This window comes from Dendrobium catenatum, unplaced genomic scaffold (genome assembly GCF_001605985.2).
Source record: "Dendrobium catenatum unplaced genomic scaffold, ASM160598v2 fragScaff_scaffold_1484, whole genome shotgun sequence".
NCBI classification, from domain to species: domain Eukaryota; kingdom Viridiplantae; phylum Streptophyta; class Magnoliopsida; order Asparagales; family Orchidaceae; genus Dendrobium; species Dendrobium catenatum.
The window spans coordinates 14576-32583 of NW_021319946.1; the positions used below are offsets into that span (position 1 = coordinate 14576).

Consider the following 18008-nt stretch of genomic DNA (forward strand, 5'->3'; position numbering starts at 1 on the left):
AAAATAAAATCACTCATTTTAAGGGAAAAGCCTGCATGAAATCACGAAAGAGCTCGCTTCGACGATGTTCCCTTCCTCTCGGATCAGAAGGAACAAAAGAGCTTCGAGGACATTCCCTTCCTCTCGGATTTGAAGGCATGGAAGAGCTCGCTCGCAGACCTTCCCTTTTTAATTATATTATTTTTAATAAAAAGATAAAATAATTAATTTTACCCCTATAAATAATTTCAATTATTAATAATATTAGTAAAGTACTAAGTAATAATTAATTGAGATCGATATTTCAAATCACTTGTCTATCAAGAAAGTTTTCTAAAGCTCATACTAAAATCGAATAACGGAATGTAGTTTTAAAACTCATGATAATTATGATGTCTTTTTTCCAAAACCATAACTTGAAACTATATAATTGCATCATTAATTGATTTTTTATTGGCCAAATTATTATCCTACATTTAATTAATATAATGATGAAATATAAATGAAAATAGACAATAGTAATCGTGTAGGTCAATTTATAATGAAATGTTCTTAAATATCCAAGGGATAGAAATAGAACAAATTTACAAGCAAATAAATTAATTTTCCTAAAATCAAAATTTTGATGTATTACTTTTTGACCAAAATGAAGAGTAATAAATTATATAAAAATAACTTATGTAGAAGAAATAGGCAAAAGATAAATTTATCAAAGTAATGAAAAATCAAACTAATTCACATCAATAGTTAGGAGATGACTTGCCTTGGAATCAGGTAGTCATACTTATACCATACCCTAATGAACCATACATCCAACTTGGACCTTCACTTGTTCATTTTCTATTAATTCAATTATATATAGGCTAGCATCCACACAGTTTGCCCATTGAGCTTGGAAAAATTTCATTAGTAACCTGAGAAGACAATGTGACCTGATAAATTTAGAATAAACTGAATAAGGGCATCTCCAACCGAAAACTTCATTTTTCACGGCAAAGTAACGCAAAACTCCAAAATGGCGTGTTGATGCTACAATCGAACGCCATTTTAGGTGTTTTTGAGAAGGTAACGATCGCCCACCCTTTCGCGCGTTTTCCGGTTGAGAGCAAAAAATGGCGTGAGTGAACAGTGCGACGCCAATATTGGCGTCGCACTGTTCATCCGCGATCAAATGAGGTAAAAAATGGCGATCGGTTGGAGCAAAACAAGAACGGCAAACAATTGTTTGCCGTTCGGTTGGAGATGCCCTTAGGGTATAAACTTCTCCGCAATGAAAAAATATTCACTAGAAATATGATTAACATATCTAAAATTCATTATATCAAAGTAACTTACAAAAATTGATATTGAAATCTAAATATTAGGATAATAAACATCAGCCATGCAAAAAACATCAAACCAAATATTTTCAAAGTGTTAGATGATTCTTCTCGGATACTGCTAAGCTCATTCTGATCCAATAACAAACAGAAATTGTATTTTCTCGCCTCTGATAGATATTCCAACCAGTTCGATTATGAAATAAAAGATTTAAAATCAATGAGAGGTGAAGGAGTAGAGCATTTAATAGGCTATATATATAGAAAAGAAGAATGCTTAAAGAGAAGTTCATTAGGTAGAAATGCAATTGTAGGAGAACAGTTATAAACTTTGAAGAGGCTAAAATAATTGAAGAAGATACCTACAGGAAGAGACAAAGTAGAGGACGAAGAAAAGTTAGGGCAAGCCGACTGCTAGGCAAAATTGCTCGCGATAGGAAACAAAGGACGAATCGATCGTGAATAGGAAAGCCAAAACGGAGGCTTAATTGGTCATTTATTTGCTTAAATAAAATATTATTATATATGTGCTTCAATCTATTAATAGTTTTAATTTTGTAATTAATTGTATTGAATAGGTTGTGGATACTCTATGAAATATTTAAATGCATAGGTTCCCAAATGACTCAAGATGACATACATTTGAGAATAGACTACAAACAGAAATTCAAAGCATTAAACTCATCAAAATAAATCAATTTACACAATTCTAAAAATAGATCACAACATGCTATAATTCAATGCCTTCTTTATTTCCATAAATCCAACAAAAATCATCAAATCGTTCCTCGAATCAACCAAGCCAACATAGGATATCATCACTCTAAATGCATTCTTCACTCTAAACACCTAACAACAAAGAGTTTTATCCTCGAATTATCATAAAAAAGAATCAAAATTAAGCAACGAAACAGTGACGCCAAATGTAAATGACAAAAAAGCTGCACTTATCAAAATTAGTCAGGATTGCATGTCATATGCAAGTTATTTTAAATGTCTAGTTTTACTCAAAAGTATTTCACTTATCAAAATTTTCTAATACATATAAGATATTAACGACAACCCATGTATTTGATTTAAATCTTATTTCAAAGTCAAGATAATTTAAGAAGAAATAAAATGGATTTCTGAAGAGGCACAAAATCAAGCAACGTGAAGAGGAAGAGTTTAGGCAGTTGATGTGTATTACTTCATTATTCATTTATGCAAGAAACAAAGAGTCGGAAGAGCCAAGCAAATGAGAAGAACATTTCATCTTTCGTGTGAATGGGTAACATATAGGGAAGTTCGAAACATACATAAATAAATAAAACATACCGAAAATTAAAACGTTAAGAAGATTTAAAATTAATATAGAATGATACATAGTGACCATTAAATTATATAGGTATTATTTTTTTGAATTATTAATTATTTATATTATAATGGATGCTCAAAATAATTTAAGAATAAATAAAATAGATGATCATCATTTGCTAGGAAATCTCTTCTATAATAATAATAATAATATAGATTATATTCAGTTTACAGCCGAGGGCCTAAGTTTTTTAAAATTATTCCTATTTCTTCATAACGGGCTCTTCCGGATCGGATATAAGGAAAATTCTTCGTCCCCTTCAACGACGTCGGATCGAGAAGTCAAGGCGGGAGTTTGCTCGCTGCGCTTCTTCGGCCAAATTCCGCAAATCCGCCGAACTACAGGATTTAGTCCTGTTAAATCCTGTTGCCAAACACCCCCTAGGGTTTGTGCTCACATGGATTTGGAATCTAACTACGAAATCCACCGGACAGCGGATTACATCCGCAGTAACAACTTCGCCAGAGTCGCCTTGCAGGTTTCCACTACACCCAATGCCAATTTAATTCTGCTCATTAAACCCTTATTTTTGCTTTCACCTTTTTCCCGATTCCCTTCATCTCGTACCTTTGAACGCTGGATTAGATTACAGAAGGCCTTCTTCTGTGCAGTTTCCGGATGAGCTACTCAAGGACTCGACTAGGGTGGCGAGGGCGCTGAGGAATGAGCTCGGGCGGGGCGTGCGCCTCTTCGTCATGGCCGACACCGCTTACGGTAGTTGCTGTGTGGACGAGGTCGGTGCCGCCCATGTCGACGCTGAGTGCGTCGTCCATTATGGCCACGCCTGTATGAGCCCGTCAGTTCTCTATGGTCTTAGTAACGACTAACATTAATTATTTGTATTCATTTTTCTGTCGTTTGGTTATTATGACCCGTATGTTTGCCAAAATTGAAAATTTTTGGGTTTTTTTTTTTTTTTGTATTAGCTATTATTTAGGGATTGAGAATGGATATATATTGAAGCGACTGCATGTGACAATTCTATGACTCTAATGCTATGTTTTTACTAAAACATGTGTATTTGCTGGTTCATTTGTTACTGTTTAATGTCATGTGCTTGAAAAATGTTCCATAACAGTGAGAAAATGGTTTCATGTGAGTTTAGGTTGTTGCATTTATTATGTTTTTTCTTTTGCAGGTACTATTGGTAAGGTTAGTTAGTTTGATATATTTGGATTCATGTCTCTTATGTCATTTAATTTTCATTCAACTTGAACAAACTTATGCTATAATGATGTGACAATTATTTTTGTTTCTTGGATATTAGTTATCTTATAATGATGAAATATTCCTATAGTCTTGATTATTTTTTATGATTTGTGCTTTTTTATTATAACACATACTGTGGCATGCTCAATGATGGCCCATCATACCCTTCAGAGCTCCATTCACCATTAACACGCGAGGTTGGATAGTCCAAACTCTCTAAATTTCACCTTTATTACTTGCAGGACAACTACATTACCTGCCTTCTTTGTGTTTGGGAAAGCCTCAATTGATGTGAGTGATTGTGTGCAATCTTTACATCACCACCTATCCTCAAACAATAAGCCTATTATGGTATGTATCCATTTTTTTTTTTTTACATGTCTGATTGTTGTTGGAATCCAATTAGAACTCCTAGACTCTCAACATATGCATCACCTATTATGATATTATCATAACCATCTACAACTTATCTTGTAAGAAATTTTACTTGGAAGAGTGAACAGAGAGTTTGATAAGTTAAAAATTAATTTTGAACTTTAAGCTGTATCTTACAATATTTGGCATAAACTTGTGTCATGTTAATGAGATTTTTACATCCATCTTATAAATAATGTTCGCAAAAGGTGAAGGTGAACTTGGAGTGATAGTTAAGTTTCCTTTAGAGTATTCGGGTGATCCTAGGTTTTGTCATGAAAATAACGCTCTACAAATGCAAGAATAATCTCTCCCTTAACGTAAACTCCATGCATTTGGTACTTGTTATATAATGTTCATAGATCTTTCATGTTTGTGTATTGTTTTGCATTTATTTTTAGCATACTTTATCTCATTATGTTTATTTTTCTTTAGAAAGGGTGGCGTTAGAAAGAGGGGAGGGAAGGGAGAGAGAAGGGGGTGGGAGGTACGGCATAGGGTAACAAGTTATCCTAGATCACCTTTGGTGAATGCTGAATGGTATAGAAGTATTGGATGACTCTTTAGCTATCTCCATACATTGTGGATGATTTATTTGTTCCACCACAACTACTAGAACAATAACAAAGACAATGACTTGCCTTTATTCCATTACTTGGGGACAACAACTATTAGGAAAGTTAGCAAAAGTAGAATTCATATGTCATATCTAGCAAATGCCTGATTAGCTACAGATTTTTCTTACAAAAATGTTATCACTTTTTAGCTTATAGCTGATTGCTACAAAGTTGTCGCTTGAGGCTATTCACTATGGATTGGTAAGTAGCAAAATTTCATCCAACTCACAACAAATTCACCAATCTCCAATGTTTCAATTTGTCACTAATTTATATCAATTTCGTAGAAAATTTATCTGTAGCAATTTTGTATCATAAACATTTTCAGCCAACAATCCAGTTCATTTACAAGTATTAAACGTGTTATAAAAAACTCTTGAGCAAATCTATTGCAAAATATTTTTAAGTTGTATAATTAATCTTCACAAGTTAAAAGATCAGAATTTACGAACCACCCATATGTTTAGTGATTGTGTCATCATTCTCTGACATTCAATTTTAGTGAGTTTTTTTTTTTTATTTCCCCGTCTCAATTTTAGTGAGCTTGTTTTGTTTGTTGTCCCAGTTGTTTGTGCTTTGGTGATTTTCAACAAGTTATTCCATACATCACTATGAACCCAATCAATTTTGTGTTGTTTGGAAAAGAGTATATTACTAGCCACTTACTTTTTCTTTGCTTATGCGCATGCTTGACTATGCATGCTGTTAAATCTTCTTTCCATGTCTTGTGCATAGCCAATTCAATCACATCTCTTGGCGTACTTCCTAATCCCATACTTAGTCTTCACAAGTTAAAAGGTTAGAATTTACCATTCAGATTGGAACCACCCATATGTTTAGTGATTGTGACATCATTATCTGATGTTCAATTTTAGTGGTTTTTTTTTTTAAATTTGTCCTCAGTTTTAATTTTAGTGAGCTTTTTTTTCTTTGTCCTCCCAGTTGTTTGTTATCTAATGATTTTCAACATGTTATTCTATATATCACTATGAACCCAATCAATTTTGTTTTGTTTGGAAAAGAGTAGATTATTAGCTACATACTTTTTCTTTGATCATGCGCATGCTCGACTATGCATGCTGTTAAATCTTCTTTCCATGTCTTGTGCATAGTCTATTCAATCCCACTCCTTGGCATACTTCTCATTTCCTTTATGCCATTTTCTAAGTGTTATCTGTTGTGATATGAATATTTAAACTAAATTCTTCTCTGTAAGCTGGCCGATTGGATGCTGTTTTGCATTTGAATCCTAAAGCTTCATAATGTTGTTGTAATTTTTTTGGCTAAAATTTGTTAGGTACCTTGGAAGAATATCCTAAAATCTACTTTGACTGCCAAGCAGCTTGTGGCCCCAAACATTAGATTGAAGTGTGTGAGAAACATAATAACATTTGTTTTAAATTGCAAAACCCATAACCAACTCATATTAAGGCAACAGGAAGTGTAAGATAATAAATGTTTCATTTATACATAACCTCTACCTTTATAACATAGGCTGGATCTAATACATCCTTTCTCTTAACATGGTTAACAAAAGGATGACGTTTTATGTGACGAAACCATCTAAGGAGACTCTCTCTAATCTTATTTGTCACTGGAGCTACTCCAACCTTTTCACGTATAAACTCGTTTTGCATTTTTTCTAAGTGTAAAGCCACTCACCAAACTGAGCATCCTCATCTCTACAACACTTAATTTTATGCTTCTTTTTTAAGTTTCCTTTAGGTCTCACCACTATCTTATAAAATTTTCCTTTAAGTTTTTGGGGTACTTTTCTATCACACAATAGGTTCAATGCATTCCTCCACTTTAACCATCCAACTTGAATTCTACTAATAATATCACCATCTATTTCACCATCGCTTTGAACAATAGACCTTGATATCTAAAACTTGCACTCTTTTTAATAATTCAAATACTCTTTTGCATCACCCTTATTCTAAAAAATAAGAATCAAATAATTCTGTCTTCACTCTTCAAACATCTTTTTAGTCTTCAAAATAATATTAAAGAGTATAGCGAGCCAAGAAATTCCTTGATCTCCTGCATTCACATTTCTATTAGAATATCATCAAGTCATACTATTTTTTTCACAATTCATTTTTTTAAAGCCTCTCCAATTTTGATTTTATTGATATGATGATAAAAATAAAAGTCTCTATTTTTATTTAGGATGTTAAGACCACTAAGGTCAATTGTATTATCACATCCTTCATTGAAAAGTTTATCGAAATATCTCATCCACCCATATTGAATTTCCTCTTTTAAGAAAAATATTTTTTTGATTTTCATTCTTAATGTATTTCACTTGAACTAAATACTTCTCCTATCTCTTTGCTAGTCAATGAAGGGAAGCTGTAAGAGAGTAAACTAACAAAAACATAATGGGAAAAACATTAACTAGTCAATGAAGGGAAGCTAGCAAAATATATTAATGTAGAAGAAATCATCAAATAACCATTGAAGGAAAGATGAGATCATAGTGCTCACCTAAAGTTTTGGAGGGCAATAACACATTGTGTTTAAACAAATAGAAAGATTGAGACAAAATTTATGCTCAACTTGAGGAGATCACGATGAGGCTGATGTCGTAGCATTTTCCAAGAGTGAACTACACTGAATGGGAGAGACAAATGACAAAATCATGGCAATGGGATGAGGCTTCGAGCAGGAATGTCGGAAGTAGGCAACTCCCATGATATTGGGGCAAAGCAAAATCTATAGCAATAACAAGAATATGTGGTATATGCAAATAAAAGAGATCTACATCTATAATTTATTTGATGCTAAGTGAAGGAGGAGAAGAAAGGCCCAATAATTTATTTGATGCTAAATGTTAAATTCAAGTTGATCAGTACAACTATTAATTTTTTTTCTAAACTAAGTTTTATTTATAATTAAAATATTATTTAATATTTATTTATTTATATATGCAGAATTAGCTTTTGATTTTAATTCCATTAGATTCTTCTTGTTTCATATATGCAAAATCATGTATAATACATAGCTTTATATATATATATAATATATAACTTATGTATTGCCATATATATAATGATAAAATCAAATATGATATATTTCTATCCCTTTTATATACCTAATGATGGGGACATCAGAGCATGAAAAGTATATCAGAGGCATGGCCGTCAATCTACGGCTACAATCGAGTTGATGTATTTTTGAGTCATTCCATGTCTTTGTCTTTTATTATGTTATTTGTCTTTTATTATTTATGTTGTAGTTGTTTTCCCGTTTTTACACCTTAAGAGAGGTCGTATGTAAGCTCTGAGGGCATTATTTTCTTTCGTATTTTGAGTCTTATGTACGAGGCTATTTATAACCCCTATGTTTCTCTTTGAAAGTTTAATGATTGAAAGATAAAAAATTTCCCCATGTTTGAGTTCTTATGAGAGCTTGAGAGAGATTGGAGCGAGGTCCCTTGGAGAGGGAATTTGGCTCACCCACCAATCTTGGAGATGGTCGGATTCGTGGTTCTTTTTCTATCGAATTTTCCTTCCCCCTTCTCTAGTCGCCGGCCTAAGGAGTTCCAAAACCCCTTGCTGCCGGCCACCTAATCTCCCGACACCTCCACCATCAACCTACCACCACATCCCCAAATCAACCCTTTAATTTCCACCTAGCCGCCGGCCCATCATCCCCACCCGTAGCCAAACCGCTGGTTGCCTTCCCCCACCTTGCCTACAATTTTTCAAATCTCCACTTGAATAGTTTCCTTTCTTGCTTAACCCCTTTTGGGAAAGTTATTTACTTTTAATCAATTAATTCCAATTTGAAACCTTTCATAAAATATAATCCTATTTTAGGAAAGGTTTTAAAAATCAAATTTAAATTAATTTGATTTGGATTGGATATTAAATATCATCATAATTAGTAAATCCCAATGAGGAAAGCATTTAATTTGATTTAATTCCCCCCCAAACCCTCTTAATGCCGCTGGCCCCCTAGTAGGATTCATTGGAAATTCTTTCCAAAATTCCAACCCCCTCCCCCCCTTGGCCGAAATTACCAAAGTTCCCCTCCCTCTAATTACTTTCCAAAACCTAGTATTAATTTTTGGAAACAAATCCCTCATCTCCTCTCTCTCTTGCCGCTGTTTCTAACCTCTCTCCCTCTTCTTTAATTATTCCCAAACATAGGGTTTAATTAGAGCATTGTTTGGAACCTTTTTCCCTCCACCAAATTGGAACCAAATTAAATCCATCTCCCTCCTCTCTTGGCCAGCCATCCCTTCCCCTCTCTACTTCAATTTCGAGAGAAACTCCTTTCCCTCTAGTGGAACTCCAAAGACGTTGATCTTCGACTACCATCTTCCTCTCCAAGTCAATGAAGGCCGATCCGGAAGTTGATTACGGTTTCGCTTACGACGAACAAGGGCACGTCAACATCCTCCACTCTCCGTTCTTCGACTACAACACCGAAGTTGATAATTCTATTGAAGAATACGTGGAGCGCATTATCTTCACTCTATCGTAGGCCATCGACGAACAACTTGCCGGAGCCTAGTGGCAAATCGTCTTCGAACCTTCCCAAGGGTGAACTTCTTCCCCTTTTCATTTACTTTCCTAATATCTTAATCTTGTAGGTGGTGACAAGTCACAAGGAGCCGTGCTTCACCTTATGCCTAAGCCTAATAAACGTAGGAATTGAGCGTACCTTCTATGTGGCTAACTTATTGTTAGATTAGGGATTTTGTTGAAATTTATTTACTTTGCATGTTATTGAGCTTCTAACTTGTTTTGATCTTCCAAGTGTTTGGCAAGTGGCTTAGCCTAAACGTAGGCACCCCTCTCTTGTTTTCTTTTGTCATTTTGACTGCTAATAGTTCTAATCTTAATTGTTTTAAACAAGAAATCGTGCAAATTCTTATGGCATACATTTAAAACATTGTAGTCCTGCATCACCTAATATTGGAGAATTTTTATTAATATTTTATATCTAAAAATAGTATTAATTTGAGCCTATATATTTCTACGTACTGTGGTAATAAAGAAAACTAATGATTTTGATGAAAATTCTCTAAATCTTTTGCAAAATTTCTTCAAAGCATTTTTTTGGTATAGTTCTTAGAGCTGATCAAAATTCCCACAGACAGCAATATTGCCGCATCATTTGCTAGTCTTTTGGAAGCTGTTCTATTGATGGTCTTGGTTTTAAGATGACTTTATTGTTATTTTATTTTATTTTTTCTTTCAACTATATTTTATCATATCAAAATTGTGCAATTTTTTTGATGTTTTATTTTCCTTTTTATTATACAGTCTGGCGGGTTTCAAAATTTCTATAACTTATATATATATATATATATTCAATTTTATGGGTTTTCTCTACCCTAGGAAAGGGGATCTTGCGATGACAAGATCTAAGTAGTGGAATCCTAGGTGGTGAAGGTCTAGGCCCGTAGGTGGTGAAGGTTCAATCCTCGTAAAGATTTTTTGTGTATTCTGTTCTCTTAATTTCCTGCAATTTCATTGACTAGCTCATAGTTTACTTGGTCTTAAATTTTGTATAATTTTAATTTTTCTTTTCTTTGTTTATGCAAGTTTAGTTAATCCAAATATTTTTTAAGAATCATCATTTTATCCCTGCAATGGTTGTGCCATAAGCTTCACGAACAACATAAAAGAAACTGTATGAATCAATTTTCTGAGAGGCTTGCACGGGAATTAGAGAGAAGGCAGTTGTAACTTGGTGCTAAAGGTATCAAACTGAATGATGAAAAACCACATGTTAAGCAGAACGTTGTCGTTGCTAGCAGAGGTGCTTTTAGGACTTTTGCGTTGTGATTAGTCTGTGGAGTCGTAAGTGGACGGTTAAGGAACAAAATAATGTGATTTTTAAGTTGTCATAAAAATTAGCCTGCTATTATCTGACATCTTACTAAACTATCGATTAACTACAGATCTTAATATTGTTACAAAAGTGTGTGGGAAATTTGTTTCAAATTTCCTAAGTAAAAAAGAACTCATCATTCTTTTTTTTATTTGTTGCTTTATTGAGCTATAACTTTAGCTACGGATTTTAGAGTTGTTGTGAAAAGTGTAGCAAAGCTGCTGCAAATTTCATGGTAAAAAATTAACATGCCAATTCATACTTATTTTGCTCCTTACTGAGCTACAACTTAGCTACAATTGTTGATGTTATGGCAAAATAGTATAACATATCTGTTGCAAATTTCACAGTAAAAAGTACCTATCAAACCCTATTAAATTTTTACCTTAATGAGCCTATAGAAATTATAGCCGCATAAAAAAAATATGTAGCAGGCTATTAGCAAAGTTCATAATAAATTTCATATTTCTCTATTTTGTTCAACACCTAGTTGATTTGTTGCACGTTATAAGCTATTTATCTACAGATATTTTAGCATATTTCTACCCTTATATATTTAAGTAATTTTTATTGTCCTGTGTGCTTTGGTACTTAAAATATTGCATATAGTCTTCTTGTTATTGATTTTACCTTCTCTTTCTTTTCCTGAGAGCAGGTGCTATTTGGATTGGAATATGCACATGCTTTACAAGACATCAAATCAGCAATGGCGATGTCATTGCCATCTACTGGGTTTAGTCCAATGATACAATATGCAGAAGTTACTTCTTCAGTTGTAAATCCATCCGGTGATAGTGACGAAATAAACGGACAGGATACCAAAGTTGTAGATTTAAATTGTGACGAGAAGGACAAGACTTCAAAGTCTGAGAAATGCAGTAAATTGGTTACTGATACCAGATATGACCTTGGAGGTCTAAAATGGAGTATTCCAATGGATCAGAAGATCAATGCTTACTTACTGCTTTGGATTGGCTCTGAAGATTCTGCATTTGCAAATATTGTTCTTACATTCAACAGCTGTGAAATTGGTGAAATAAGCTATTGATTGTCTTTATTATAATTTTGATCTATGCACGTTTTGAAATCTTTTGCTGGAATATTTGTCATGCAATTAAGTATATTGATATTTCAATTTGCTCTGCTTATTCAGCCAGATATGACCCAGAGGGACGCCAGTTTCTACGGGATTTTTTTCATCAGAAAAAAACTCTGAAACGCAGGTATTTTGCATCAACATTTCTTGTGATGTCTTCATGTCGTTTACCTTGTAAATACCAATGAAGTTAGTTTGCCCTTGGTTCCTATACTTTTTTGCCTGTTTCAACAGATACTATCTTGTGGAGAAGGCAAAGGATGCTAATATTGTTGGCATTTTGGTGGGCACTCTAGCTGTTGGTATGTTAAATTCAATCTTCTATTCTTTATTTCTATTGCATTTTTTCCATATATTTTTTAAGTGAGCAAATTGCACTTTCTTTTTGTATCTAGAATGTGAACCAATTACCAAATCACTACTGTAGCTTGCCAAATCTCAGGCCGCAAGAAAATCTTGATCATTTCTTGACATCTTTTTCTTCATGCAATGCCTATCTTAATTTAATTCTCCATTCTTTAACAACAGAATATTTATTTGTTTACAAATTTGTTTGTTCTTTCTTGAAATTTTTTCGGATCTGACTTTTAGCATTTCTGTTTATTCCTGACACCTCTTGAAAGATGCTGGGAGTGGAACATAGACATTCTGACATTGTTTGTTTGTGATGCTTTATATTATGTAGCTTGGTATTCTTTTCTTTTGAATTAGCTTTTTTCTTAATATGACATACATGTGCTCTGTTTCCTGTACTTAAATGTTAAGCAATCACCTTGAATTGGTTACATCCATGTTGTTTTGCAACGGAATGATTGATATCAATCATCTATCTAAACTGATTAATCTGCAACCGGCACTTGAAGCTGGTTATCTTAGGATGATTAACCAGATGAAAGAATTGATTGAAAGAGCTGGGAAGAAGTCTTACACGCTAGTCATGGGAAGACCAAGCCCTGCCAAACTAGCCAACTTTCCAGAGGTAATGAGAGATTAAAATTGACTAATATTCTATCACATTTTGATTGAGCATTTATTGATCTTCATTTGTGGACAGTGCGATGTTTTTGTCTACGTATCTTGTGCCCAAACTGCTCTCTTGGATAGCAAAGATTTTTTGGCTCCAGTTATAACTCCATTTGAAGCAATGTTAGCTTTTAGTAGGTATGTTCATTTCTGATATAGAAGCCTTTTCAGAATCATTAATGTCGTTCTTCAGTATTTGTATGATTCAATGTATCGTTGTTAATACTCCACTATTTTCTGAATTGTCATCCCTGTTCACTGTGAAGCATTAATTATTACTGTTTATTGAGAAAGGGGACCAAAATGGTCCCTCAACTCTTTGAGGAACCAAAATAGTCCCAAACTAACTCTTTTGAGAGACTAATTTGGTCTCTCAATTACTTAAGAATTGGCCTTTTTGATTATAACATTAAGTTTTGGGATTAATGGTGTTAAATCAAGGGATATTTTGATCATTTTTAATTAAATTATTTATTAAATATAGTTTTAAAATAATAGTATTAACATTTTTTTTATTAAACATTTCTTTAATTAAAAATTTATTAATAATGCTAGTCTATAATGATCATAAATTAGAATTATTAATAATTTTTAAATTAAAATTAGAATTATTAATATAATTTTTAATTAAAGAAAAGTTTATTATTATTTTTTTTTTAAATTACTATTACTTGAAAACTAAATTTAATAAATTATTTAATTAAAAAATTACTAAAATACCCATTGTTTTAACACCATTAACTCCAAAATTTCATGTTAGGATCAAAAAGGTTCATTTTTATGGAGTTGAATTGGTCTCCCAAAAAAGTTGAGACCATTTTGGTCACTTACAAAGAGTTGAGGGATCACTTTTTCTCCTTTTTTTATTCATTATCAAGCAAGCCAGAAGCTATTTCTTGCCTATTTTGTTTTTTTTTTTTGCGGCATAATCATAAGAGCCTCCCAATCTCCTCTACTCCTGCGTGTAATTTTAGTGGATTTTCATGCAAGAAAAACTTATGATGATGAATTGTTTATTTCATTGAACAATGAGCGATGTTCTACAGGATTTTATATGTTTTAAGAACATCTCATTTATGTTTTCGAAGTTACTTTTTACTCCTTTGGTTCCAAATCTTCTTCAACTGTTGCAGTGGAAAAGAATGGACTGGAGAATATGTGATGGAGTTTCGTGACTTGATGATCTCTGCACCGCAAGATATCAATCACATTCAAGAAGCCCGGTTTTCATTTATCAAAGGTGGTTACATGGAAGATGTTCAACCTCATGGTATTTCCTTCATTTTGATCTTTTATTTATTGCTTCTCTTCTCTTTGTTGGATTAATTATTTTGTGCGGATGCAGAACGTCATCCGGAGATCAACTAGAATGCGCTATGTCACACCGTGGCTCGGTACTGTTCGGTACCACTGACGTGGCGTATTCTGATTGGTCTCTGGACGGCGTTTTGCGTCTAGTCTCCGCACATAATAATTTCTCCTGTTTTTTGGCATCCATCTATCATTCGATTTTGATGATTTCAATCTATCCCTGTTATTTTAGCAGAAAATGAAGGCCAAACAAATGAAGAATCCCTTGCACTGTTGGAGTCCTCTAAGGCAGCTCTGAACTCGATCGACCGACCGTCTAATTCGATCTTGTTCAATGGATCGGCTCAATCCGGAGTGGATTTCTTCGCCGCCCGTTCCTTCAAAGGACTCAAAATGCAGTATGATAATCCATCACCCACCTCATATATCATTGGTAGGAGTGGTAGAGCAGCTGGTTATGATGATGAGAAAGAGCTAAGATAATAGTTCATTTTAGAGCCCCGATCACTATTACTTTAGAAGCTGGAGGAGCCTAAAGAATAGTTTCTGAGTAATTTATCCTCTCAAGAGGGGTTGTTTGGTTCGAAGTTATAGACTGTGAGAACAAGCTCTCAAACATTATATTTGTTTCAGTTATATTTTTTATTTAAAGATGTCTGTATTTTCAGTATTGTGTTGCAGAGATGACGATATTTAGGTAGATGAATGGCTTTACTATTACAGATAGAATATGAAATAAGCATGCATGTAAGGTTGGAGTATCTCTAATGACAGATAAGATTAGATATTCATCACATATGATTTGGTTATGTTCCGATTAAATGGTTGGGAGAGTAGATGTATTAAATCTGGCTTATATTAAAAAAAGGTAGAGGTAGATTTAAAAATATTACGTTGAATACAATGGAGAAAAATAATTCATGTTGTCAACTTAAATAGTGAGATAAAAGTTCGGTGGTTTTATCATGGGGCCGAACATGATCAAAATAAGGATATGTTAATATTTGGCTTGTTAAGTAAACAGGCTTAAAAAATAAGCTAAATCCTAATCGAAACCAATAGAAAGATTCGACTAGATTTTCCGAAAACCACGAGCATTGTGAGTTTGAGTTTAGGGGCAAGTTTTAAATTTCGTTTGGAACAATTTTCTTATTATTTTGTAAAACAGCTTTCTAATTTAGAAATTTCTTAAAGTAGAAAAATTTTAACTAAAAAATTGGGTTTAAAACATAGTTAAAAAGATGTCCCAAATGACGGGCTAGCGAAGTGAAGGTGGCTAATGGTGAAGCTTATAGAGTTGGTGCATGAAGTTGGTGTAGTGGCTACCGTTGACTTTGAAGTTGTTGTTAGGCTAAACATAGAGGCAAACTATTTGTCGCAAACAATGGAACAAATACCATACATATAAACGCATGCATCCAATTTCTCCAATTTACAACTTATTGATTGTTACATTTATATTATCCTATTTGTGACAGTTTTTTATTTATTTTTTTTAAATAAAATCACTCTGTTCAGCTAACTGTTCAACGGCATAGGAAACAGGAATTAAATAATTCCCCCAAAATGAATCTATAAATACGACCAGCTCCATTTATTATCAATCCAAACAATGGCCGGAGCAAAACTAAACCTCCTCCTTATGGCCGCCGGCTTTCTCGTCGCCGGCAACCTGGCCGCCGCTCAGAATTGCGGTTGCGCCGACGTGGTAAGCCAAGGGTTCTTCGACGGGTTAACGAGTCAGGCAGATCCTAGCTGTGAGGCCAAAGGGTTCTACACGAGAGATGCCTTCTTGGGTGCTTGGCAAAGCTACCCTGGTTTTGCAGAGGGCCCCAACATCGATGACTTTAAGCGAGAGATCGCTGCCTTTTTCGCTCATGTTTTTCATGAGACCATACGTATGTTCAGTACATTGTTAGATAATTTTAAACAATATAGTTTTATTAAATTTGTATTATATAATAATTTAATTATATTGAAGGATCTAATCAACCACAAGTGTAGAAGTAGTTTCATTAAGATACCAAACATATCAAGATATTATAATAGAATTTATTTATATAAATATCTTGATATTTTATTATTTTTATTGATATTTTATAACAAATATGTTCAATATTTTTAAATTGAAATTTCCTAATTTATATCATTTAAATATAATAAAGATGGAACCTATCAATTTTGTAAGTTTATTTTCATTAAAATTAAATTATGACATTATGATTTAATTTTTTCATTAAATTCTGGTTTAAATAATTATTTTTTATATTTAAAAAAAATTGGAATTTTTAATTTTGTGATAAAATATTTTTTAGTATTTTTTCTTATATTATATAATTAAATAATTATTTTATTCATTAAAAATATAACAAATTTTTAAATATGTGCCTAAGAAATATCTTTAATCGTAGTTTATATATATATGACTTTTTGAAATCAGGCTTAGACGTATAGATTGTAAGAGTGTGAGGAGTATTTTTTTTTCTAGTTTGTTGAATAGTTAATTATCCAGCTTGTTAAAGAATAATTAATTTGAACTAAACATCAATAAATTTTTTTGACAGCTTACTACTTTATCTAATTATTTCTTTTAACCATATTATTTATAAAAAAATAACGAAATTATTAATATGAACAGATATGTGCTACAAAGATCAGGGTGATAAATTTGATGCATATTGTGACTCTAGTAATCAAGAGTATCCATGCATCCCAGGGAAGATGTACTATGGGCGTGGCCCCCTCCAAATTTCGTGGAATTATAATTATGGTCCAGCTGGCCATGAAATTGGCTTCGATGGCCTCAACTGGCCTGAAGGCGTTAGCATCGACCCCATTATCTCCTTTAAAACTGCACTTTGGTTTTGGATGAGAAATGTGCATGGCATCATTGGCCAAGGTTTCGGAGCTACCATTTATGCTATCAATGGTGTCATTGAGTGTGGAGGTCGGAACCAAGGAGCAGTCAACGATCGTGTTAATCTCTATCAATATTATTGTGGCCAGTTTAATGTGTCCCCAGGCGATAACCTTTACTGTTAGGTAGATTTTTTTTTTTTGCAGTGATATGAGTAAGGCCACTCATGATTGTGACAGAGTCAGGCTTATTTTGTAATCATGGAAAATTATGTGTATTTTTTGTTATAATTTTATGGCATAAAATAATAAAAATATTTGTAATTCTTATTATGTGCTAGGACATTTGCGGTGGCAGAGAGACGCAGGGGCTAATGTCTTAGTTTTACACAAAGATCCAACATACATATAAATAAAGAGAGGAAGGTAAAAATTATAAGAGACAAATTTTTTTGCTTGAAAAATCCATGAAAGAAAAAAATCATGTAACCTGACATAGTTCAAATGATTTCACTAGTACTTATTATTGATTACATATGATGCTCTTCCTTGAGGGAAGATATTGATACAATGTAAAGAGTCTATTATGTGGTTGAAGTTGGAATAGCCCTTTGGCAGAAATTCGATATAAATGGATTTGGGAGACAGAGCTGATGATGATGGGGTGCATCGATCCTATAAATGACGATGTGTGTTAGTATTATTAGTGATGGTAGTAGACATTTGAATATTTAGGTGACACTGGTTAGGATATTGTCGATCGATGTACTATAGTCGAGAGACAGTAGTCAAAGGACCATAATTGGTTGGAGATAGAGGTTTATAAACTATAGTTGGTGGGTGAAGGAAGTTAGAAGGATCATGGTTATAAGGCAATGGTTGGAAGATTGTAGCTGGGCAACGGTGGTTGGAGGACTTTAGTTGTTGGGTGATAGATGTTGGAAGACAATAGTAGATATGCGATGGAAGTCAAAAGA

At 33.4% G+C, this 18008-nt stretch overlaps 2 protein-coding genes across 3 annotated transcripts; both read left to right on the top strand.

Annotated features, from left to right (window-relative positions):
- The first annotated feature begins 2853 nt into the window (after window positions 1-2853).
- Window positions 2854-14895, top strand: LOC110095774 (2-(3-amino-3-carboxypropyl)histidine synthase subunit 2). Of its 2 annotated transcripts, none has more exons than XM_020821439.2 (10): window positions 2854-3133; window positions 3267-3451; window positions 4107-4215; window positions 11401-11776; window positions 11899-11968; window positions 12076-12143; window positions 12705-12820; window positions 12896-13002; window positions 13998-14134; window positions 14408-14895. In XM_020821439.2, exons 1-10 carry the CDS (start codon window positions 3053-3055, stop codon window positions 14656-14658), a joined length of 1500 nt encoding a protein of 499 aa, XP_020677098.1. In that variant the 5' UTR covers window positions 2854-3052; the 3' UTR covers window positions 14659-14895. The 2 variants fall into 2 exon arrangements, with proteins under 2 accessions (XP_020677098.1, XP_020677099.1); XM_020821440.2 differs by having other exon boundaries at window positions 2857-3133; window positions 14411-14895.
- An 892-nt stretch (window positions 14896-15787) lies between these two features.
- Window positions 15788-17217, top strand: LOC110095773 (chitinase 4-like). The gene is made up of 2 exons (XM_020821437.1): window positions 15788-16073; window positions 16814-17217. Exons 1-2 carry the CDS (start codon window positions 15788-15790, stop codon window positions 17215-17217), a joined length of 690 nt encoding a protein of 229 aa, XP_020677096.1.
- Window positions 17218-18008: the final 791 nt, after the last annotated feature.